General features: G+C 45.6%; 1 protein-coding gene across 4 annotated transcripts in view; it reads right to left on the reverse strand.

Annotated features, from left to right (window-relative positions):
- The window catches only part of MEIS1 (Meis homeobox 1), a 108,507-nt gene extending 86,000 nt beyond the window's left edge, over positions 1 to 22,507 (reverse strand). For 3 of the 4 annotated variants that reach the window (XM_086460860.1, XM_086460861.1, XM_086460862.1), the window contains exons 1-6: positions 22,496 to 22,507; positions 20,590 to 20,816; positions 18,801 to 18,942; positions 18,239 to 18,289; positions 17,354 to 17,404; positions 15,780 to 15,926 (exon numbers count right to left, since the gene is read on the reverse strand). In XM_086460860.1, the coding sequence (XP_086316986.1) occupies positions 15,780 to 15,926; positions 17,354 to 17,404; positions 18,239 to 18,289; positions 18,801 to 18,942; positions 20,590 to 20,816; positions 22,496 to 22,507 (630 nt within the window). Of the gene's footprint in view, positions 1 to 15,779; positions 15,927 to 17,353; positions 17,405 to 18,238; positions 18,290 to 18,800; positions 18,943 to 20,589; positions 20,817 to 22,197; positions 22,213 to 22,495 lie in introns of those variants that run through there. The other variant, XM_086460859.1, reaches the window with a different exon arrangement.
- Positions 22,508 to 23,381: the final 874 nt, after the last annotated feature.

Raw genomic sequence — 23,381 nt, forward strand, 5'->3', positions numbered from 1 at the left:
AAGGGCAAAAGACCTTCTACAAGGAATGTTTTATCTTATTCCATGGCATTTGAAATACATTTCCTCACTTTTGTTTTGGTTCTGAAGCTTTTTGAGTACTCCAATACAAGCCGGGGGGGGCGGGTAGAAAAACAAGGAAAGGGAGAAGGAAAGGAAGCAAGGAAGCACCAAAAATGTTTGTGTATTTAAATTATCCCAGAATCACCAGTTGCCTCCCATGACCATTCCCAGGTGCTTCATCCACTTGGGGGATGCACTGGGCTGAAAAGCACAAGCCCCAGCAGGTACCAGTGCAACAGCCTCTTCAAAGGGAGGACCACATCTGATGAGGCCTCTGAAGCAGTTATTGACTTGTGTCAGGGCGAACATCAAGCCTCAGTAAACAAAAAAGCTACAGACAAAATTATTTGGTTAATGGCTAAATCGGAGAGTCAATATAAATAAAGTTACATACACTTATTACTGCAATCCAACAACAGCTGGGCTTTGAGTCAAGTTAACACTGATACGCAGTGGGCAAAACCATTGCCTTCTGCTTATGCTAAAGAATAAAATGGATTTTTTTGAGCACCCAGCATATGAAAGGGGAAAAAAAAAAAAAGAGGTCCTGGCCAAGGAACAAAAGGCTTGACCATAAGTAATAAATAAAAGAAATCGCTTTCTATTACAGGTGATAAAAACTGTGCTCAGCATTTTTTGATATATATCTTCTCAAAAGTTTTGTGAGCACAGCCCTCTTGTGGGCTCATTTGTGTTTGTATAACAACTGGAGATAGGGAACAGCTAATTCTTTTACCTGTTGGACGAACCTCCGCTCCTCCAGGCTACGAGAGAATTGGCTGCAGGTATAATCCTTCATCCCCTCACCCTGGAGGAACTGAGCTGCTGCCAGCAATTTGTCAACATAATTTGGGCTTATTGTTTTCCTTCTGAAGTTTTATCTTATTTTCTTTTCCTAAATGAAATACTTATTCATTAGGAAAAAAAAGTAAAGCGTTATGTTTGAAATGTTCTTCAGATTTTTTTAACTCCTCCCTTTTAAAAACCTTCTCCTAGTCCTCTCGAGGGTAGTGACCCACCATATTAGGCAATACTTGTGCTCACTACAGGCAAGAATGGGAAGCGAAAAGGTGGCTGCTTCGTAAAGTCATCGCACCCATCTCCTGCAAACTTAACTGATCTATTTAGCAAGGATTTACTTTTTGCAGAGTTTACCCTTCCGGTTGTTGGCTATATGGATGTCCCCATCCTCACCTGGGCAAAACATTCAATACAGCTGCTCAATACCTTAAGTGCATAATCCATAGACCGATGCTGAAGCTAGAGCCACACGATAGACAGACCTGGTCTTAGCAATTCACGAGCCTTATCCTGCTTCAATTCTGGAGGGCATGGCTAGTAATAATCCTGCTACCCATCCACCATAAAAGAAAAGTTTTTGAAATCTCTCTTAATTTGGGAAGAAAACCTTGAAAAACACAAATTGGTAAGCAGGACTAAAAATATATTTTGGTAATGTCAAAAACATAATGCCATGTATATCCCAGATTTCACACACATACATTGTTTATTCCAATCTCTGTGAACTGTGGACTTTTGGGGACCATGAAATCCACGATCACAAACACCTTGATTTTCTGAGAGGACCCATTCAACAGCTTTGCCATCTGAAGCTGCCAGCAATCCCACATCCCAGCCTGCCAAAGCCAAGCAGGGACATCGTGCACAACACAACCAAGACCTAGGGGGTCAGAGTATGTGACACATGCAGAAACCTCAAAATGCTGCAAAATAAGATGCTTTTTAGCACCAATAATTCTTCCATAATCTGCTTCATGCAGTTGGATTCAGAGACGAATTATTTTTAACAGAACAACAACAAACGCACAAACATCAGATTTGGATGGAAAAGAGGTGCTCCAAGCCTACAGAAATAAGTCATTGAAATGACAGACAGGCGATAACTCCGCCTGCAATGAAGCGGCACAGGGAGGGCGACTCTTGCACAGATGGAAACCTTTGCAGCGTTAGAGGCGGCAGGGCCCATCAAACTAAAAAGCAGAAGAAATTCTGTGTGGAAGTCTGGGCTCTGACCTGGATTCCCTTCCTAGCTCCAGAAAAGTCATAAGCTTTTTATCTTTAGTTTCCCCTTATTTCAAATGACGGTAAGACTCTTCTCTGACTCTTCACAGCTGCATAGGAAAAATAAGATGTAAGTGGTCTTTATGCATGCAACATAGGACAGTTTCTGAGACAAACAGATAAAAGGAGATGAGAGCGGGTATCAGTGCAAATACCATAGAAAATGGAGAACTGGAAATAAACAAGACTTGTGCCACTGGTTTTCACAAGGCCAGGATTTCACCTGAAGGCACAACTAACATTGCACTGTGCAAACATCATCAAAACAACATCCATGAAAAAAGGCCAGCTCTCTCCATTACACCTGCTATTGCGATTCACTGCTGAACCTACCCAGCTTCACAGAAGGAGCCAACACCTTCATGCAGTGTGACACCAGCTGTGTACCCACACAAGTACCTCTAGAACAGCAGAGCTTTCCAATCCCCTCTGTACCCTGAGAGCACAGAGAAGAGGATATGGCAGGGAGAGGAGAGGAAAGGGTCTGAGAGTCCTAAACAGGCTGAATGGAAAAGAAAACATGAGTGCGAAAGGATAGGGTGATAGCGCTTTCCAAAGGAAAAAGAATAATTAGAAGCATCAAGCATAAACCACAAAAAATAAAGGAGAATGAAATGGAGATCATCAGACTGGGTGGGACATAGAAGACAAAAAGGAAGTGGAAAAACCACAGCTCTTCTCTTCCAAGAGGCACCAAAACCCTGTCAGTTCTGCAGGGGCAAGACTTTTGAAAAAAAAAAAAAAACAACCTTGTGTTTGTGTGCACTCAGGGGTGTACGTGTTCATAGCTACGCAGAGACACAACCCCCCCCGCCCTCCGCCAGCCTCGGCTGCATTCTGCAGGAAGCACAGTCCCACCACCTTCTGCACATGCTGAAATCAAACCTGCTGTGCTTGGGGAACCACCTCCAAAGTCCCTCTGTGGGGGACAGTGTGGGCAGCCGGACTTTCCCTCTGAGAGAGGACTCTAGAGCTACCCAAAACCACCTCTGGCAATAACAAAAGCAAACTTCCTTTGGGCACTTAGATCTCGGGTTTTGCTTCTTGCATTGGTGGTTGCTGTACATGGCAGCCATGATGGACACCTATGAAGCCTGAGTAGCAACGGTCTCAATCACAGCGTGCCTTACATTTGATTGACCTTACTCCATTCCTCACTTTTTTTATCTCAGCTCAACAGTAAACACCGCCTGCCCAGCCAGGTTAACTGAGCCAGCTGGTGGTGATGCAGGGTTTTTGTCTCCCACACAACAAACATTAACTAGTACTTTCTATTTAGAGCAACCTCGCATTGTAAACCTGTCTCCTCCCTTTGATAAGGGCCATATCGTTAGATAGCATTAATCCCCATCCCCTTCCCGACACAAGGAAACACAACTTCGCGGTCAGGGTAGATAAAATTACTGCCCCTCATAGATTTTTTTAAGTTTAATACCACGCAGAAACATGCACGAAGTCAGCCCCAAAAGGCATCTCTATGTCCTGAAGGCTGGTGTGCAAGGCCTTGTGGTGTGTTAGTCCTCTTTGGCTTCTACTGAATTTAATAGAACTGGAGTATTTTCTACGTCTTTCTATACCAGGAAAAAGGCCTTCAGAGACAAATAAGAGTTTCCTGTTCAATATTTCATGTAATGATTCCTCCAAAGGTGTAAACAGGAAAAATGCCTTGCCACTTAGCCAGAAAACGAACGTCTGCTGTCCCTTACTTTTATTGCGTTTACGTGTTAAAAGTCATTTAGAAGGAGATCTGCCAGATGCCCAGGTCTGACTGAGACGGCGCAGGCTGTCAGACGGCTGGCTGAGGTCCCAAACCTGACCTGCCCAGGCAGATGTGGGGCAAGAGGGAGCTCTCAGCCTCTCCCATCCCTCTGCCTTCTCCCTACCAGGGGCCCAGCAGGCAGCCTTGGCGGGAGTCTGTGTTTCCGAAAGAGCTGCACTTCACCCTAAACATCTGGGCTCAGGCAAACAGCAAGCGTTTACTTACAGCAAAAACCACGTCTCTAAGCATTCCTCTTACAGATTTTTGGGGGTGGTATCTTTTCAGAAGACAAAATGAACCCATCGGGGCACCCGCTGCAAATATTTTTATGTGCACTTAGATGCAGCTCCAGCTTCCAGCATCCCATCGGCCCAACTGGGGCTTATTGGGGAGTGAAGGCACAAGTACAGCCCTTGCTCTGCAACAGCCATACTTCATTTCAGCTAGATCGCAAGCAAAAACGCCACACGTACGTCACAACTATCAAATGGTTTTTTTAGCTAGCTGACAACAGACACCATTCGGAGTCAGTGTATTTTGATTACGGCACATCACTAGCAGGATTCAAGAGCCCACTCGCCTTGCAGTGTTGTTCAACACCAAAATCAAATTGCAGTATAATTAGCTTTGCTCCAGCTACACCTTTCCATCTAAATGAATGTGATACCTGCAAAGGCTACGCTGGGTATAAAATGTGTTCCTGATTATAAAACGTTTGCTTAATCTCGAGGGCGCCGCCTTGTTTTTTAAGGCTCTCTGCAAGTCACGCACTCTGGTACGTGCTGCCCGTTATCTCCAGAAGGCTTAAAACTGGAATCCCCGTGATTCACATTTTCCAACGCTCATGGCCAAACCCTTCTGCAGATCAGCTCCTCCACTTTCTACCATTTCACAACAAGCTGAATCTGCAGTGAGGAAGAAGCGGCTGAGTGGCCTGGCTCTGTGAGCCACATGCCAGCGAGCTGGCAGCCACAAAACATGCCAAAACCAGGCTGTGGGAGACGGAGGACGGCGAGCTCCAGGGGTGGTTCACCAGGCTGAGGCGGCCGTGGCTCCCCAACATGTCCACTCGGTCATTGAGGGATGGCTTGGAAGCACAGCTGCCTGCCAGTCACCCAAAAAAGTTGGGCTGAGAGATCTGTGTGGCCTCGCTGTGCCTCCCAGGGATGTTTTGCAGTACCCAGTGGAGCTCGTAGCAGCATAGGGCTCACAGCATTGCCCCACATGGACCCGTCCCGGGGCAGACAGACCTTGGGATGGGCAGACCAGCCATCACCCCACAAACACTTCCAGTCAGCCCCACAGCTCTGCTCCTTCTGCAGAAGTCACTGGCAGCACCTCTACTTACTCCATCCAGTGTTTAAGTTTATCCCCTCCCTCTTTTAAATACATTTTAAAAGTGGTAATTACGCGGAAGATAGCAGAAGAGGCCAAAACCAAAGCACGAAGATGCCAAATGCAGCTTTCACCATCAGCCTTTCAATTCAGCATAGTGCTTCCCCATGAAACCAAACATAAATGTTTTGTTTTCTTGACATATTTTCTTTAAACTATCCACAGAGTGAAAGAATTAATTACTTTAACATACCACTTCTTATTCTTACATATCTCCTCTACATTGCGATCGCTATATGACATAGAAATTAAGGTATCAACCCTACCTGATGATAAGGGAGAAGGAGAAGTAGAAAATCTCAGCTCATGAGCAACTAATCATCTCACCCCAAAACCTCAGTGACAGACCTGGAAAGAGCATCCACATCACCCCTCCTGTCTTGTGCCGTCAGCAGAGCGGCATTGCCCAACCCTGCCCCTCCAGCATCACTGTACCAGTTCTCACCCAAAGGATCTCTCAAATGCTTGTCACTGCAGACCAAACTCCAGCACAATGCACACATGTGCACTTAAGAACAAAATTAATCCTCCCTGAACATACTAGTCATGTGCATACCCTCGCTCTGGCTTTAAGGAAAAGTAATAACAAAGAAGAGATCCCTCACAGGGGTTATACGAATGTAGTAAGACACAGTCATAGACACCATATTTTTGCTACAAAGCCGTGCCGTAAAGCACTGCCACAGGCCTCATGGACATGGGAAAAGCATAACGCTGCCCCTCTAGTAGGTGGAAGCCATGCTAGTAAAACTGGTTTGCATAACAGGGAGGAGGACCAGGAGCCCCCTGAGGTAACACAGCTGCAAAATCTGCCAGGCAGAGAGGGGCAAAGGAGGGAAGGGCTTGAGTACGGCAGCCATGCTGCCTCCAGTGTCCGTGGGCAGCATGCTCTGGGCACCTCTTCCTGAGCATCCATGCAAACAGCAGGCAGCACCAGGAAGCTGCCTGCTGCTGACTCGCCCATGTGCTTGAAAGGCTTCTCTCCTTGTCACCATCACCCTCCCACCACAGTGATGCCCAGTGGCGTCACTCAGCCGCAGAGCCTCTCTTCATATAAAGCGCTGCCCAAAAAGCCTGCATGAACATGAGTGAAGGAGAGAGCCAAGTTGCAACTTCAAAAGACCTCACGGTGACACGGCTATACCCATTCCCGAAACACAGCCGCATCCGGGATGCAGAGCTACTCCTCCATAACACCGCACAACAGTACTCAAGAGAAATTTCATAAACTACAAGCCACAGTGACACTCCCCTCATCAAAAAAAACAGCCAACTCTACCTATGCAAGGTACCTCCAAGGCGCAGGGGTGAGTGGAGGAGCTTGGGATCCAAGGCCACCATGGCACGGCGCATCCCTGTGCCTGCACCCCAAGGAACAGAGGGGTCCTCTGCACTGGCTCAAGTCTAAAACCAAAGTGCCACTGAGTCTTCGGCATTCACGTCCTCCCAGGAGGGTTTCTAGCAAGGGGCTGGCCACAGTTAACACTTAGCTCACCGGATTAAGCCAAGTCTCAGCGAACAGTCACTGTGCACACGAGAGCACGTGCCTCGGGTTGCTGCCGATCACCAGCAAGCAGGTGATATCCCACCACCTGAGGCCAGGGACATCTCTGCATACCCCACCCCAAGACGATGGGTAGCACCTGGACAGCCAAGAGAGGGGTCCAGACTTTCACGTCCACAGATAAACCACAGCTTGCGCTGACAGAACTTGCCCTGGTTCAATGCAGGGTAAAATGTCGCTGAGACAAATCTCCTTGTGTGCCAGGCTTCAGACATTTGTTTCTACCATTTCTACTTACACAGATGGCTGTAGCCCTGCACCCTGGCAAACAGGACAGACAAAGCCATAGACTTTTTAATCTGCTCTTCCCCTCTCCTCCCAAGAGCTACACAGCCTTAAATGGAGCTATTTAAAGCCAGTGTTAAAAACACCAGCAATGATCTGACCTCCTCGGTAACAACAAAACTGGACCAAAACCTAAAGACTAAATAAATGAAAAGAAAACTACAAGGTAAAGTTTGCCTTCCCTGAACATGTGCCAGCCGCAAGAATCTTAGATTACATCGACGCAGCTTTCCAAATTTTAAATACAATCATTTTCTGTATTAAGGGCCCAGTAAACCTAATGGAGGCATAATTAGGCATTGATGCCATGCCCATATGAGAGAAGCTTGAAAAACTTAAATAAACTGTGAATGGCAGGATTAATACCGCAGCTTTTCATTTTGTACAGCTGTTTGAATACAGTACACTGACTGTGATAGCATCAGCTGTTGCTTTACTCTTGGTCAGTATTCTGAAGTTAAAACAGGCAGTTCTTTTAAGCAAATGAAGAATTACCCCTCTTATTGTTGGCCTGTTTATTTCAGCAAAGAGGGTCTGGATGCATATTCGCTTTATATTAAAAAAAAATAAAAAATAAAAAGCCAAACTGCAAACAAAATTAGCTGGCCAAATTCAAAGGCCAGTGACGCTAATAAGAGAATTTTCATTTACTGCAATGGCCCTTCAGGATGGAGGAGTAAGTAAAGCAGTTTCGGAGACCATCTGCCTAAATTGGAATATCATATAGATGTCTGGAGAGTCCTTGAGAAAACAGCTCACCTCGGCCCTGATTGAAGCGGAAAGACAATACTTTGGTGAAACAGAATTCTGTATTTCTAGGAAAGGCTCCAATAGCAAATTGCTTACTAATGCAAGAAGCCTTGTAAATTTTATTATGAATGGAACGGGCAACGGCAGGACTGTGACACGGCGCAGCGTTTGCACACACAGCTTAGCCAGTAAAAGTAAATAAATAGGTTACTTATAAGCTCTAGAAGACACCCGAAAATACCTCTAACCAAAACTCCAGCTCAGTGAACTTCAAGCAAGGCTATAAAACAGCTTTCAAATCTATCTTAACAGTAATTTTTTTGCCAGGTAAATTAGTTCTGCTACAAGTTAATTTTCAATCCTTGGTTTTACAGTTGGAAATTTCAGCTGAAAAGAGTTAATCTAGATTTCCTCCCTGTCTTTAAAAACTTGCTTATCAGTGGATGTAGAAGAAACTATCTACGCAAGGTGCACGTCAGGACAGCAAACCACCATCGCAAAATAAAATGCTTAGGTTACCGGGAGGAGGACTGATACCGGGGGAGCCTAATGCCATATTCACCTGGAAAATGCAATCCCCAAACTGCAGCCCCCCCAATGGGGTTCAGGGAGTTCTCCCTCTGCCTCACAGCCCGGCTGAGCCCTTGTCCACGCCACCTTGGACAAATCCATCCCCAAATCCCTGGCACCTTAAAGCTTTCCAATTTTTTTCTCAGGCAGCGTTAAAAGTAACATTGCTCTTGAACTGCAGGAGCAGGAGCGAGAGGAGGGTGCGGAGCCCCAGTCAGGGTGATGATGAACACTAGCGGTTAAGTGCCGCTGCGGACATGAATATGCCTAATGAAAAGCTTACCTAAAGCTCACAGGGAGTCAGCGCCTGGCTGGCCGAACCTCTCCAGATCGGCGGGCATAAGGCCGCCAGGACGCTCGGGAAAGACGAATTAACTAAAAGTTAATGTGGATGTTCTCATTCAAAAGAAAAGTGGCCTACTCCAAAGGGGATTAGGCTAAAGTGAACTAAGGCCACTTTACTTCTGAATGAGAGCATCCACACAATAGTGCAATGCACTTTAACTAATGCACTTTAATTTTACACCCAATCAATTTGTCTTACCACTCCTGAGTGTCCTTGTGTGGACAAACCCAGAGATTCATCGAGTTTTGAGGCCAGGCAGGAACCATTAGATCAACCCATCTCACTCCCCCCGTGTTATGGGCCATTGCCTTTCACAGTTATCCCTTTATTGATCCCCAAAACTCATGGATGACTAACATATAACCTCCAACGGGGGGGGGGGAAACCCACATTTCTTCAACAGGGTGCCTAGCCTGGATTTGAAACCACTTGCAAAACAAGAAGCCACCATGACTTTCTGTAGCCTGTCCCACTGCCAGCAAAAGAACAGCCAAATTTGGGCATAAATCCACTTCTTTCTGTCCTACCTTCCCCATGCCCTGCAAGTTAGCAAGGAAATGGCAGTCTCTGTATTACAACTTTTAAATATTCCTTTTTCTTTTTTTTTTTTTTTTTTCTTTTTTAATTGCAAACAGGCCCTTTGCTTTCAGGACAAAGTCAGATTTTTTTTTTTTTAAATTCACCTCGCCAACGTTTAAATTTTCAACATTTGCCCAGACGTCTTCCAATGCCTTTTTCCAAAATCAAACGCTCTTTTCCAAAATCCAATAACCCCCAGAAACCACTCATCTCCTTCACTATTACCTTAGTATGCACAATGACCCACGTAAGGCTGAAATTGCCACGTCGCTCTTCACCTCTTGGATATATACACTTGAAAATAAATAAATGAAGCCACAGCGGTAACAACCAGTGAGGCAACTCAACGAGTTGAGCCTGCGGAGGCGATGGGGATGCCCCATGCCAGCAGCCCCCTCGCTAACAGAGACCAGAACCCCCCACCACTGCCGCAAAGGGGCTGAAGCTTTCCAGGGATCTCACCTAAATTAAAAAAAGTAGTCCCAAGGGCACTGGCCTGAAGGGATTCTGCTTTCACCTATGCTCCGAGGCTGGGTTATAGCTCTTTTTTTTTTTTTTTCCTTTTGAAAGGGAAAAGGCAACCACACTAAGCACACCAAAGAAGAGCTGAATCAATCGCCAGCAAGTTGTCTTTAAATCACGTTACAGAATATCAGCGGTAGGTTAGATACAAGGACATTAATCAGGGACAGAAACACACCTGAACAACACAAAACACAAAATGCGCGCTCCGTTAAGAGTTACCCTCTCCAAATATTGCTGCGACTGTAGGAAAAAAACCCACAAATACAAACACTAATTTCCAAATTTGCCATGCGAGTCAAAGCTGCTCCGAGCAAATGAGCATCAGGAGAGGGAGGTAACGCATCGAGGACACGAGGTGACACTGCAGTGCGCCCCAGTCTCTCCTTCTCCCACACAACCCCCACCAGGAAACAACTCCAGAAACCTTCAAAAATTTTCACGACCAGAAAAAACCTTCCTCTTTATTTTCTTAAATTCGTTTAGATTACACAAGATAGCTCCTAACTGCACGCTCATGTGACCAAGAAACCCCAAACGCAGAAACGCAAAACAAAACAAAACAAAGATTCTCTAATTTAAAGAAGCTGTGCCAGATTTTCGCTGCTTTTTAAAGCAGTATTTATCAGCACGACCTATGCTTACTCATTTTGATTGAGTGCGATACAACCTGATTTTTTTAAGCACTAACATTGCCCACTCCAGGCTCCAGTAACTCTTCTGCATGCAGAGCCCGTTACCTTTATTGCTACCTGCGGACGAGCAGTCAGGGAAGACTCAAACCCTCAGCCATAAAGGTTAAACTTACGGTAAAACTCATTTTTTCACAGTTTCCTCGCAAACCTCCAGTTTGCCCCAAAATAACAATCTGCGGTCCCTATGCAAAGACGCAGCAAGCTCCCGCTCACAGAAACGTCTTGGGATATGCTCACAAATGTTTAGGATGAGTTCCTGGCTTACCTGAGGTTTCAACTCAGCTCTGTCAGGTTTGATACTGAAAAGGATGCAAAACATTAGGAATTTACACTATCCTTTGCCACAAAATGTAACTTCAGTTTGAAAAACTACGTAGAAGTTAGGCCTGAGCAAGCAACTCAAGGAATGCAGCAAGTATTACACTCAGCTGTAAGGAGGGATATGTTTGGGCTCTTCAATGATTCAACAAAAACAACAACAAAACAACCCAAACTAGCAAAGAGTCTTGAACTGAAATAATAAATGAAAGAAAATACACTCAATCTCCTATCGACCTAACAATATATTTACTTGCTTAAAGAAACAGAGAGCAAAGAGAAACTTATTTTGCTAATACAACTTCAGCCACAGTGTTTCGGGTAACAGGTCCGGAATATAAATTAATGTGTTCTATCTTTACATTAAATAATTGGCCAAACTCAGTCATAGTAACAGCTCCTAAATATCATGGCAAAAGAAATTTACTCCAAAACAAACAAAAAAAAGGGAGTCACCAGCTAAAGGTGGCACAAAGTCAGAGGAAGACAATCAAATTTTGAATCTTTTCAATGTTATTTTATTGGTCCTTCTCAGAGCCCTACTTGGCTGTAACTCTTTTATCATGCAGAAATGAATTCTACCTTGCGCCCTCCACACCGCATCTATTATTTTCATGTCTGTTCCTCCAACACGGGAGTACATATACTGAAGACAGTAATATTCTTAGCTCCCGCTCTATACACGCTTTGAAAATACCTGCAAAGAAGTCCCCAAGTAAAACAGTATTTCTCAGTAATTTTTTTCCCCCCCGAGGCTTTATTTTTTTGTATTGTCTGCAAGGTATAGCTAATATATTTGAAGTATTTGGGAAAGTTATTCTAGTCGTAACTAGTCCATGCCCTAAACAACCCATCTACCTTCAAAAATGCTATATATTGTGTTCCAGTTCATGATTCTTTCTTTGTAAAGAACGCTCGTTAAGTAATTTTTCCATTTTAAAAAAAGCTGCTGTCTACCCGCATTTTGTTTAGAGAAACTCTACAACTGTGCGCATTAAAAAAAAATACTGCAACATAAATAGAAGTGTGCTTTATTATATACATATATATGAGATATACTAGCACCCAAGAAGGGCCATCTAAAGCGCCACAGTTGCAAACATTTAAGACTGTAACAAAAATGACTGAGACTCTAGTATCAGTTTACTATCCTTCAACAATTTCCCTGACAGTGGAGTCAAATAATGTTGAATTATGGACCCTCTTACAGGAAGTCTTATTTCATGTTCATTTTTTGATCATTTCCCTTCTAGTCCCTATAGGAATTTGGCTCTTTGCCGATTTGCCTTTAAAAGGTTCTGCACGCTTAATTGGCTTGTGCATTATTAAATTGTAATTTTTGTCAAGTAATACTGCTGCGGATTTGCTCAACAAGTTTATTTTCGGTAAGAAAATACTGTTTCGTCCCTATAAAATCCACCTTATGCTGCTAATGTACTTTATTTGGATGTGGTGGCTACTTTATAACATGTTTTCCTCAAAGGACTTTCTAAAGGCTTTCTCCAGACACGCTCTGGTAGGGGAATTTTACAGTTCGGACTAGAGCACCTGGGTGCCAAGGTGATGTGGCTTCAAGAAAACAGCCCCACGGTAATGGTTTAGGATTACCCAAGAAACTGAATTTCTGCTATCTGACTACAGATAGTCTTTGTGGGGGGTTTTTTGTTGTTTTTTTTTTTTTTTTAATCGGAGGGAGTTTTTCCAGCCGCATCACGCAACAGCTGTGTTTTAAATCTTTCCGAGCTCTCACAAACATTTGAAAATTTAAACATGCAAATGTTTGAAAAGCTAATGATTAAAAAAGGTTTATTTTGAAACTTTGAGGATGAGTGCAATCCTTCAGCTAGGATTTTTAAAGGTCGGGGGCCTGGTTGATCTCGAGTTCAATTATCCCCAGCAAAAAAAAAAAAAAACCACAACAAAAAACACCAAACTCCTGCCTTGTACTTCTGGAGCCGTCACGGTAAACAACAACTCCACAGGTCCCACCCTGGCAGGCAGCAGGGTCACGCCCGTGGGAGAAGGATGCTATTTTAGTGACCTATTGCCACTGAGCTAGTTAAATCACCGAACAATGGTTAGTGTTATGGGGCTTTACTTTGCAAAATCTAGCATTAGTGTCATGGCTTTCCATTAACCGGGGGACTTAAAGGCACTGGCATTGAGGGGCCTATAAGGAACGAATAAATAAGGGGAAACCAATAAATTCAAAAAACCCAACCCCATCCTGCAACTGTAACCTTTACTACTACAACGTAAGAAAATGTAATTAAATCCATAATAAAAGCTTTTACATACTCACTCTTTGACTACTCGCAGAAGCCGAGCCATGGGCAGGCTGGGGACGGACAGCCTGCCCGTCCCCGCACCGCACTGCACCACACCACACTCCGGAGCCAGCCCCTCGCTCCCGCTGCCCGGCCCTGCGCACCCGCGCTTCCCGGAGCCACGCAGCCATAAACGCGCACCGCGGAGGGACACCCTAATTAGCCACCCCAGCGACAAGCACTCAACACCTTATTATTTAACCATCAGGGCCCTGATACTGCCGGCCTCGCTGGGGCCGGACTTGGCACCAGCGTTTACCGGGGGCGCGGGCGGCCGCGCATCCCACAGTGAGTCCCCCTCGCCCCGTGCAACCTCCGCGGCCCCTCCCTCCGCGGGGAGAGAAGGGGCAAAAAAGCGCATTTTTGCGCCTCTTCCCTTCGATGAGGAAAGCAAAGTCCTACTCCCCCGCGCAAACGCCGCGGATGCGGATGGGCGGCGGCGGCGGGATTGCGCGTCCCCCTGCCCGGCGAGGAGCCGGGGCACCCCGGGGAGGTCGCCCGGCCCCGCGGCTGGCGCAGCGCCCGCGCAAGCCGGAGGAGCCGGGGCTGAGCCCCGCGGGGTTGCGCGGCCGGCCCCGCGCAGCGGGAGAGGGGACGGCGCCGGGGTGCGCAGTGTCCGCGCTCCTGGCGAAAAAAAAAAAAGGGGGGGGGGAATGGGACACAACACACGACCCACCCCAAAACTATAGCTTCATTTCTTTAACTTTCACTTTAATAAAATAATGGTTCCTTGGGAAAATGGGGTATAAATCTTCATTTTGGAGGCAATTAAAGTGTTGATTTCATTCGTGCCCCTAAGCGATTCTTGTAATTTGCTCAAATAGCTTTATGTACCCAGCACTCCAGAGCTTTTAGAAACCCATTTTCTAGTTAGACTTGTTGGATTACAATTTTTATTCAACAGCAGCGAGCCGAGCTTCCCTCTGCTCGACCCTCGCTGTAGGGCTCCCTTCGCTTTACGGCGCTGAGCGGGGCCGCCGCATCTTCCCTGACTCCGGGAGCATCTTTCCCGGCCCCGGCCCGCCGGGCACCTCCCCGCCGCGCCGCCCTCCGCGAAGCTTTTCCCCTTCGCAGGAAAATTAGGGGGGGGGGGGAAAAAAACATATATGAGGACATAAACCCCTTTTAAAAAGTTTATGCCTTCCTTTCCAGCCTGCCTCCCCCCTGTCACGGCACTACCAGCAGCCCGATAGCCTTTGGGAGATGGGAGAAAATACCAAAGATACTGCCCACGCTGCAATGCAACGCACCTTTATGTCGGTAATCTATAAAAAAAACTCCTGGCTGACAGTGCTGGTGATAATGGCAAAGCGGCTGAGGAAACTCCTGTCTGCTTGACTGCGCCTTCCTCGAACAAAAGGAAAGCTCCAGAGTTGGGAGCTAATTACTCCTAAGACTGTATTTACGAAGCTGATCATAGAGAAGAAACAATTTGAGGGGGGGTTAGTGGCGGATTTTTTTTTTTTTTTTTTTTTTTTTTTGTGGTCAGGGTCCCCTCTCCCATAGCCAAAGTGCTGCTACCAGTCGGTTGAGAGAAAGCGCACCGAGTTGGAAACCCCCACAGTTCTACCCAACTCGGGAGGAAAAAAAAAAAAACAAACAAACAAAAAAGCCAAATCTCAGCCACTTCCATCATCTAAGAGCTTAATTTAGCTCTGGGCACCTCCTGAATTAGCCCCAAATGCTCCCATTAAAAGTCACGAATCCCAGCCTAAGCCCAGCGGAGGAGACAGAGACAGGGGATGGGGACGGGAGCAGAGAAAGCCAGCATTAAAGGTTTGAACCATCCCAGGCAAAACCTGGACACCATCAAAGCCCCGCAAGGCTTTGCTGCCTTGGTTTTTAGGGTATGGATATTTTTATTTTTTCAAGAGAGGGGTTGAAAACTTGAAAGATGAAGGAAAAGAATTTAAAACCTGGGTCCCGTTTTATTTTCTCCGGTTTTGGTTTTGTGGTGTGTTTTTTTTTTTTCCTTTCTATTAAGTAAAATAAAATGGGCGCGTTTGCAGCAGGCAGGCGTGCACAAAGCAATGTTCACTGAAGTCTAAAAGCGCTCGGCCAAGGAAAACTGACAAGACGGACTAATGAACCGTAGAGACGGGAAGAAAATAGCCAGTATTTGCTAGATTTCAAACCCTCTCTGTCTTCCCCGGACCACCTATCTCGGATTTTATTATTATTTTGGTCAACGGCTCCAGCCCTTCCTTTCCTAAGCCACCAAGAAGCCAGCGATTCATGGATACCACTTCTATTATTGTAAAGGGTAAATAAAATAAAGACAAAAATTAAAAGCGACAAGAAACAGGTCGAGTTTGCAGGCAATGCTTTTACAAGCTCATCTCGCCAGGTCGAATCCGGGAGCAAGCCTTAATGAAGCAATAATAGCCACATTATTCAAAAATTTTCATTTCGATGGAAATTTATCTAAAAGGGACTTAATCATATGCAAATAATAAAAGGAGGCGTAGTGACCCAGCGAGCGATCTGCATACAAATTTCAGCGTGTGCGGTGTTGGCGAGATCATACCTGATCTGTTAGATTTGCTGATCTTGTTATGTCTTCACTGTCCGATTTTGATCCGCCCTCTCTATCGTCTATGACCAAATCGATAGGCATTTTTCCTTTCAAACAGCTAATATACCGGTGGCAGAAATTGTCACATAATTCGTGTACCTACATTATGACAGAGGATAAAAAAGAAAAAAAAAAAAAAAAAGAAAAAAAAAGAGGAAAAAGAAAAAAGAAGTGGGGAAAAAAAGGAAGAAAATATAATCAGGAATACGTAAGTAAAATTGACAAGTGCAACCAGTCTCCCCCCTTCACCCCTGTGACATCAAAAGTCCTAAATAGGGGAAACACACTGCAATTATCCCCCCGAGACCTCTAGACGCATCCAGAATTAGGAATAACTTTCTTTTCTCGCAAAATAGAGATATCCCAGAAAATTGACAGTGACAAGATGATTCACAGGCTACAACATATTCAACACCCGTGTTAAATTCATCTGCTCCCGGAGCTGTGGCCATTAGAGAGGTGACCTGCATGGGTGACATTTAAGGTAAACTATTTAATTTCATCCAGTTATTTCATCATAAGCCCTTTCCAAAGGGGTATGAGGACAGAAAAAAGGATTTAAAAGAAAAAAAATTAAAATCCCGATACACCGGGTTGAAATACGTTACAGGCATCTGTGCCCTGAAATCCCCAGTCGCTCTGGTGGGCTTGTACCTGAGCCACCTCTATTAATGGGCAGATTTTAACACATTTTCGGTAGAGCAAGAACAACCTGCCAGTTATGGTTAGATAAAGTGTCTGAGGCTCCCAAGAAACTTTTCAACTCTTTAAAAACCTCTCAAAATGTTTATTTTTAGGAGAAAGGGAATTCTCTTCTAGGCCAGCTATCAATGACACGTAAAAAATCCTCAGGAAACCAGAGTGCACTTCCAATTTAATGTGAGCTTGGATGACACCGCCTTCTTAGAAATTAGCATTCTCCCTCCTAAGATTTCTAAAATAGCCAGGAAAACCCCCTGCATTTAAGCTGCAATCTCTTTCTTCTGCCCGGAGGTGTACAATATTCCCAGGAACAAGAGACAGACACAACTATCAACTCTGCTTTGTCTCTGCAAAATGTTACAGGACAATCTGTGCCCTGAGCCTGACCTGCAGATGGCTCTTAAAAAAAAAAAAACCCAACAAAACAAAACAAAAAAAACCCATTCCAACTAACTGCAACCAAAGTCTCTTCCCCACCATCATCACCAAGTAAAAAAATAATAGTTTGTTTTTTGTTTTTTTTTTTTTTAAATCACAGTTTCAGGGGCTTGGCTGAACCAACCATTTCGAGTCTCATCTGCGGCACCACAGAACTGCAACTATTTATACAAAGCCAGCAAAGTATTACAACGAACACAAGGCCTGGGCGTTCGAGAGCCCAGTTTTAGAGGCTGAAATTGTAATTAAACTGCGAAGAGAAATGGACGTCAAGATTGGTCTTGACACTAATTACCAGAAAGACAGACATTTATGCAAATTTACCAGAAGCCTGAACTTCAGCAGTACTGAAACGGAGGAGGAAGAAAGAGAGAGACAAAAATTACCTTCTCTAATTCCAACAGATGAAACCTTAATACTTGTATGGCTTGAATCATCTGCAAAGATACAAATAACACGAGTATTTATCTCATTCCTGGATTTGGGGACATTTCCCACAGCCGCCCTTGCCGCACTTTGTAGCTCGGGTTTTCTCTAGTAGTAAATAAAAAGTTGTTTTGATTTATGGCAATAACACTAAAACTTAATAGCGGTGGCTTTGTGCACTGTTTAACAAGAAGCGATCTAGAGTTAACAAAAAAAAGTCCCTATTGCAAAGAACCAACTAAATTATACGGATCATAAACATTTCTTTAAAAAAAAACCCACCCTCTAAACACCATCGCTGGCTCCTCACTTTGCAAAAGCAGGAGCAAGACTCCTACAGCAGAGGCAAAATATTTGTTTATCCTTAAGGGGCGGGGGGTGGGGGGGGGAGAAACAAGGAGAGAAAAGACCTCATTTTCGGTGAGTTAGCCAACGGTGCATCTCCAGCCACTGCAATCCTCTATGTTTCCCACCGAGCTGCTTAAAAGGTGCGTGGAGGGGCTGGCTGGGAGCGTGGATAAATCCACGCTCCTCTTGGGCAGGCGAGCTCGCCATCAAGCCCGCAAGCTCCCCTTCGGATGGGGCTTGCTTTATGTATATCCTTATGGGATTTTTTACTTCCATGCAATTACCGCACTATATTTACTTGTAATTATAAAAATCACCATAAAATAATAATAATAATTTTTAAAGAAAAAAAAAAAAATCCACGTGAGAAATTTTCAATTTAGCACCACCAAACCACCTCTCCAGAAGACATAGAAGTTTAAAAAAAAAATAAATAAATGGGAAGGGAGAGTGGCAGGGTGGGGGTGGGGAGAGGAAGAAGTGTTGTTAACTCTTACCAAGTTATCCAGTTCAGGATTAGAGGAAAAGAGGGGTTTCTCTGCTCGGATCTAAATATAAGAAAAGGGAGGAAAGGGGAAGGGGGGGGAAATAATAAAAAAGATTTGAAATATGGAAGCAGAAAAAGCAGACGTTATTATTTCTTGCTTCATTACACTGTCGGGTCCATTATGTAACCTTTCGTGCAAAGCCCTGACTGCTGGATTTAATACATCAGCCAAACACTTGAACAAGTGAATCAAATACACCGAAAAATACCTACGGAGCTTCCCGAGCAGAGCCCGGCCCGGCTCCTGGGAGCCGCGCAGCAAAACTCCCGGCTGGGCACAGACCGCTCCCATTAATTTATTTCTTTAGGGGGGTGATAAATGCCGAGATTTCCCGATTTTGTTTTGGTTTGTTTTGGTTGGGATTTGGGTTTGGTGTAGGTTGGGGTTTTTTTTTTGTCTCTTGCAGTAAGAGAGGGGGGAGGGGGAAACGCGCATCTTTATCTCAACAGAGACTTGTTTTTCTCGTTACGATTTTTTTTTTCTTTTACTGTTTCAACCCGGTTTTGCTGACCTGTTTGGCGAACACTGCTATGTCTTCATTGAAAGACTCAGAGGAGCAAACATCGCCTCCCGCTACCCCGGGCTCCCTGGGTGTGCATGTAGCTAATTCACATTTCTCAAAAATCAGTGCTAAAAGAGGGAACAGGGGGTGTCTGAAAGAAAATACAAGAGTCACACACACAGAGGGGGGGGGAAATAAAAAAAAAAAATCACAACGAAACAAACAAAAAAAAACCCCAAACACAACAATAGTTAGTCCCGCAGCAGCGTGCGCAGGGAGAGGGACACACACCGAGGGGGGCTCCGGCACCCCCCGCCGCCTCCCGCAGCGCCCCGGCTCCTTCCCGCAGCCGCCCGGCCGGGAGCCCTGCATCTCCCGGGCCTTTCGGCGTTATCTGCCCGCAGATACTGTTAACACAACCTTAGGACAAGCTAAGAATAAAACCCAAGCCGGTTCCAGCAGCCATTTTGAATTAACTTTCCTTGTCTTTAGGGAAAAAATAATAATAATAAATTAAAATCTCTGGACGTACACTTCTGCCTTTCATGCTTTTAATTCCCATTTTCTGCAGGAGTAGTTGCTGGGAGCGAAGGGAAGAAAAACCCACAACAGCTCAGAAAAATAGAGAAAGAAACACCTCCCAATCCAAATTTAAAAAAAAAAAAAAAAAAAAAAGCGCCCCTGCACCCACCCACCCCTCAGCACCAACCAAGCCGACCCACCGGCCGGCACTGGCCTTCTGCCCCCGCGGAGCTCTGCAGCCCCAACCCGCTGGAGGAACCAGGTGCTTTTGGGCTCTCCCAGCTTTAAAAGCCTCCCCGGGAGAAAGGCTGCGTGTGCATCTGGCTCCCTCGGCCGTTTAATAATTTAAATAAATAAATAAGCGTGGGCACATACACACGTATATATGTATATTTATAACAGGGAGTTCATTTTTTTTTTCCCAGGGTCTCATACTTTTTTTTGGGGGGGGGGGGGGAGGGTTACTGTACACCGCTGAGTTTAAACCAACTCTATAGATTTCTGATAAACCGACAAAGAAACCAAACGATGTGCCTTTTTTTTTTTTCTTTTTTTTTTTTTTTTTCTTTTTTAAGGCCCCCCCCCCCCCCCTTCGCTTCACTGTTTGGAGAGCGATTTTGAAAGGCTCTTAAACTTCCCTTCAAACTCAACACGGGCAGATTCATTTTAAAAGCATCTGCCGCCCAATGTAACCCATCAGCTCCCATCGCAACGGCCTAGAAACTGCTTTGCAAGTTGCCGCACTGAGAAGCATTCAATGCTGTTGGATAAAAAGTTAAAAATAAAATTAAAAAATAAAAGAAAAAAAAAGGAAGAGAGTTGAGAGAAGCAGCTCTTCAGTTTTCTCCTTCATAGCGCAAGGAGAGACGAACAAGGCGGAAAGTTAGGCAAAGTGCTCCAAAATCTCCCTGCTCCCAAACTGCGTGCAGAGATTTACCACCCGACACAGGTTGTGCCCGGGGAATATTATTTTCCTCCTCTTCCTCCTCCTCCTCCCTACGGTGATGCCTGCCGCCCCTCCAGCAAGCTCCGGCTCCTATTCTCCAAAGCTCCCGCGGCTCCCCGTGCCAGGGGCACCCCAGCCCTCTCTCCTCCCCCTTTTAAAGAATAATAACGAAAATTTAAGAACACGCTCCCTTTCCGCGCAGCGCTCCCCAACGCCCCCCTCCCTATCCCGCGCAGGGGGCAGACCAGCCCAGCCCGCAGCCCCCCATCCCTCCACCCTCTCCCCAGTCCTACCCCGCGCAGGTTGCGCGGAGCCTTACGTGGCACCTACCCGTAGATGGCATCTTTATCTCTCTTGAGGGCGTCGTTGACGGAGGCGCCCATGGCGGGGGGCATGGCGTTGGCGTGGGCTGCGTGCGGGTACTGGTGCGAGTGGAGCGGCGGCCCGTGGTTGAGGTGGTGGACGGGCTGCATGGGGCGGGCGCCGTGGGGGTCCCCGTACATGGTGGTGGGGATGCCCACCCCCTCCATGCCGCCGTAGTGGGGCAGCTCGTCGTACTGCGGGGCAGAGAGAGCAGAGAGGCGTCAGGGGGGGGGGGGCGCGCCGGGAGGTGGCGGGGAGGAGGAGGGGGGGGGAAGGAGTGCAGCAGCCCCGCTCCTGTGTCCTGGGGGTGTCCCCTACCCCTGTCCCCGGGGAGAAGCCTCTTCCCCCCCCCCCCCAGGGTGCGCCCAGGCTCCGCGCCGCCCGTTCTGCCCCCACACCCCCCCCCCACGCAGCCGCCGGCCCCGGGGAGGGAAACGCCGCCCCGGGCCGGGGAGCAGCAGGGCTGGGCTATTCTGGCCACACGACCCGAAATGCTCCGAGTCTGGGGCGGAGGAGAAATAATAATAATCATTATAAATAAATAAATAAATAAAAGATTACCCATCCCCAAACCCCCCTCGTGAATGGAAAGCGGCTCACGAAGCCCAAGTCTCCCTCCGCTAAACTTTTCCCGCTGATAACAAGTCAGGTACCTGACCAAGCGAGGATGCAAAAAGTTCAGCAGCGGCAAAAATAATAATTAAAAAAACCCCACAAACCCAAACCCAACCAACCAAACAGGAGCGATTTTGGGGGTTTGCAGCAATTTCACGCGAACGCACTTTTAAAACCGAAAGGCTGGAAACGTTTGCCCGGGCTCTCGGGATTTTGGGAATGCCTTTTTTTTTTTTTTTTTTTTTTTAGGGTTTTCTTTGTTAAAGATTAAGGAGCGAAAGCTAACGCCGTTCCCAGGCAGCGGGGGAAACGGCCACTTTTCATCTATTAAAAGCGAAGGTGTGAATAAACACTTTTAAAGATCCCTGACACTTGCTTGGACTGAAAGAGTAAAAGGCAAGTTGTCAGCAGAGGAACTTTCTTTCCCGACCAGCACTCGAAGGGGCGGTAGGCAAATTAGGCAAGAAAACTTCTTTCCAGGGCTTTTCCCCTTCCCCAAATGCCTGCTCGCTCGACTCCGGCTGATCTTTTTAATTATTTTTCTTTTCCTCCCCACAAAACTTCAATTTAGGAGGTAGTTGGAAAAAAAAAAGGAGATCGCATCCAAAATAGAAACAACAATACACATAACAGTGCATGCTGCTAACCTCTAATTCAAATTAAAGTGACTTTCTTTTTAAAAGAGTTTGGTTTTTTGTTTTTTTTTTGCTCATTGCACTGCACCTTTTGTGACTGAATATTTTTTTTTTAAAGAAGAAAAAAAAAGAAGAAAAAGTTGTGCTTACTCCCAGCTAGAAGTTATCGTCCAAAAGTGAAGTGGTATATCATCACTAACACAGCAAAATGCTCAAAGACATGCACACATTCAAATATTTCAAGCACCGGTGACTTTAAAAAAGACATTGGTAGGACTAGAGCTACAAAACCAACAAATACAGAGGCTCGGACATATTCACTTACATGCCTGCATGTCATTAATGTATAGAAAGCTTGCCTTTTCCGTGAGGGATCCGGGACGGGGAGTAAAAGAATCAAGAAAATATCAATATATAAAGGTTTTAAGCCTACAAGTACAACTGATAAATCCTCCCGCTCCAGGACACCACTTTGTGCCCCTACTCCAAAGGGGAGCCAAAAAAAAAAAAAAAAAAGAAAAAAAGAAGAAAAAAGAAATGAAACTTTTTTCGTAGCGTCTCTGTCAGCCACGTTTCAATATTATTTCACATTTGAAATCCATTTTTTTTTTTTTAATACGTACCCTTTGCGCCATCGGCCTGCTTGCTCCCTTCCTACTTCAACTTCTAATATATCCTCTTTAAGGCCAGTGTGAAAAGAAAGAAACGCGAAGTTCCCCCCCCCTCACCCCCCAAAAAAATGCAAAAATCCCTTAGCGTCGCCAGCAATGAAAGCAATCGAGTAAAATCTTCGGCTTGCTGGATCTCAGCGAAGCGATACGGTAACTCAGCATTAAAAAAGGAGAAAAAAAAAAATAGAAGAAAAAAAAAATCAACTCTCCCTCCTTCCTTCCTTCTTTTTCTTTCTTTCTTTCCTCTCTCCCTGTCTCTCTCTCTCTTACTCTCCCCTCTCGTTTCCAAGACAGCAGCGGGGCGAAAGCAAATATCCTTTCCCCAAATCAGGTTTTTTTCTTTTTTTCTTTTTTTTTTTTTTTAAAGTGCCCCTCAAACCCAACTACCAAGTCTCATGGCTTTTTGCCACTCCGGCTGTCAATCACAGGCGAGGTTGTCAAGGTGGTGAATGACTGATGATGATCCGCTGCGTGTGCTCCCACCGCGCAGGACACCTCAAATGTTAATTTTCGAGCGCGCTCAAACGCCCCCCCCCCCCCAAAAAAAAAAAAAAAAAAAGGAAAAAAATTATATAAAAAACAAAAATAAAAAATTAAAAATCGAGGGAGGAGGAGAAGGAGGAAGAGGAGGGGGAAAAATTAAAAATTAAAAAGGCTCGCTAACGCGCCGGCTCTCCTTTTATTATGGTTATTATGATGATGATGATGATGGGGGGGTTTTTTTTTCGCTCCTCCTCGGATTGCTCCTAATTCCTCGCCGGCGCCGGCTCGCTCTGCCCCTGCGCGGCCAGCGGGCGAGGCTGGCGGAGGCGGAGGCGGGCCGGGCGCGGGCGCGGGT

The sequence above is a fragment of the Leptosomus discolor genome, chromosome 2 (genome assembly GCF_034619465.1).
Source record: "Leptosomus discolor isolate bLepDis1 chromosome 2, bLepDis1.hap2, whole genome shotgun sequence".
In the NCBI taxonomy this organism is placed as follows: Eukaryota; Metazoa; Chordata; class Aves; order Leptosomiformes; family Leptosomidae; genus Leptosomus; species Leptosomus discolor.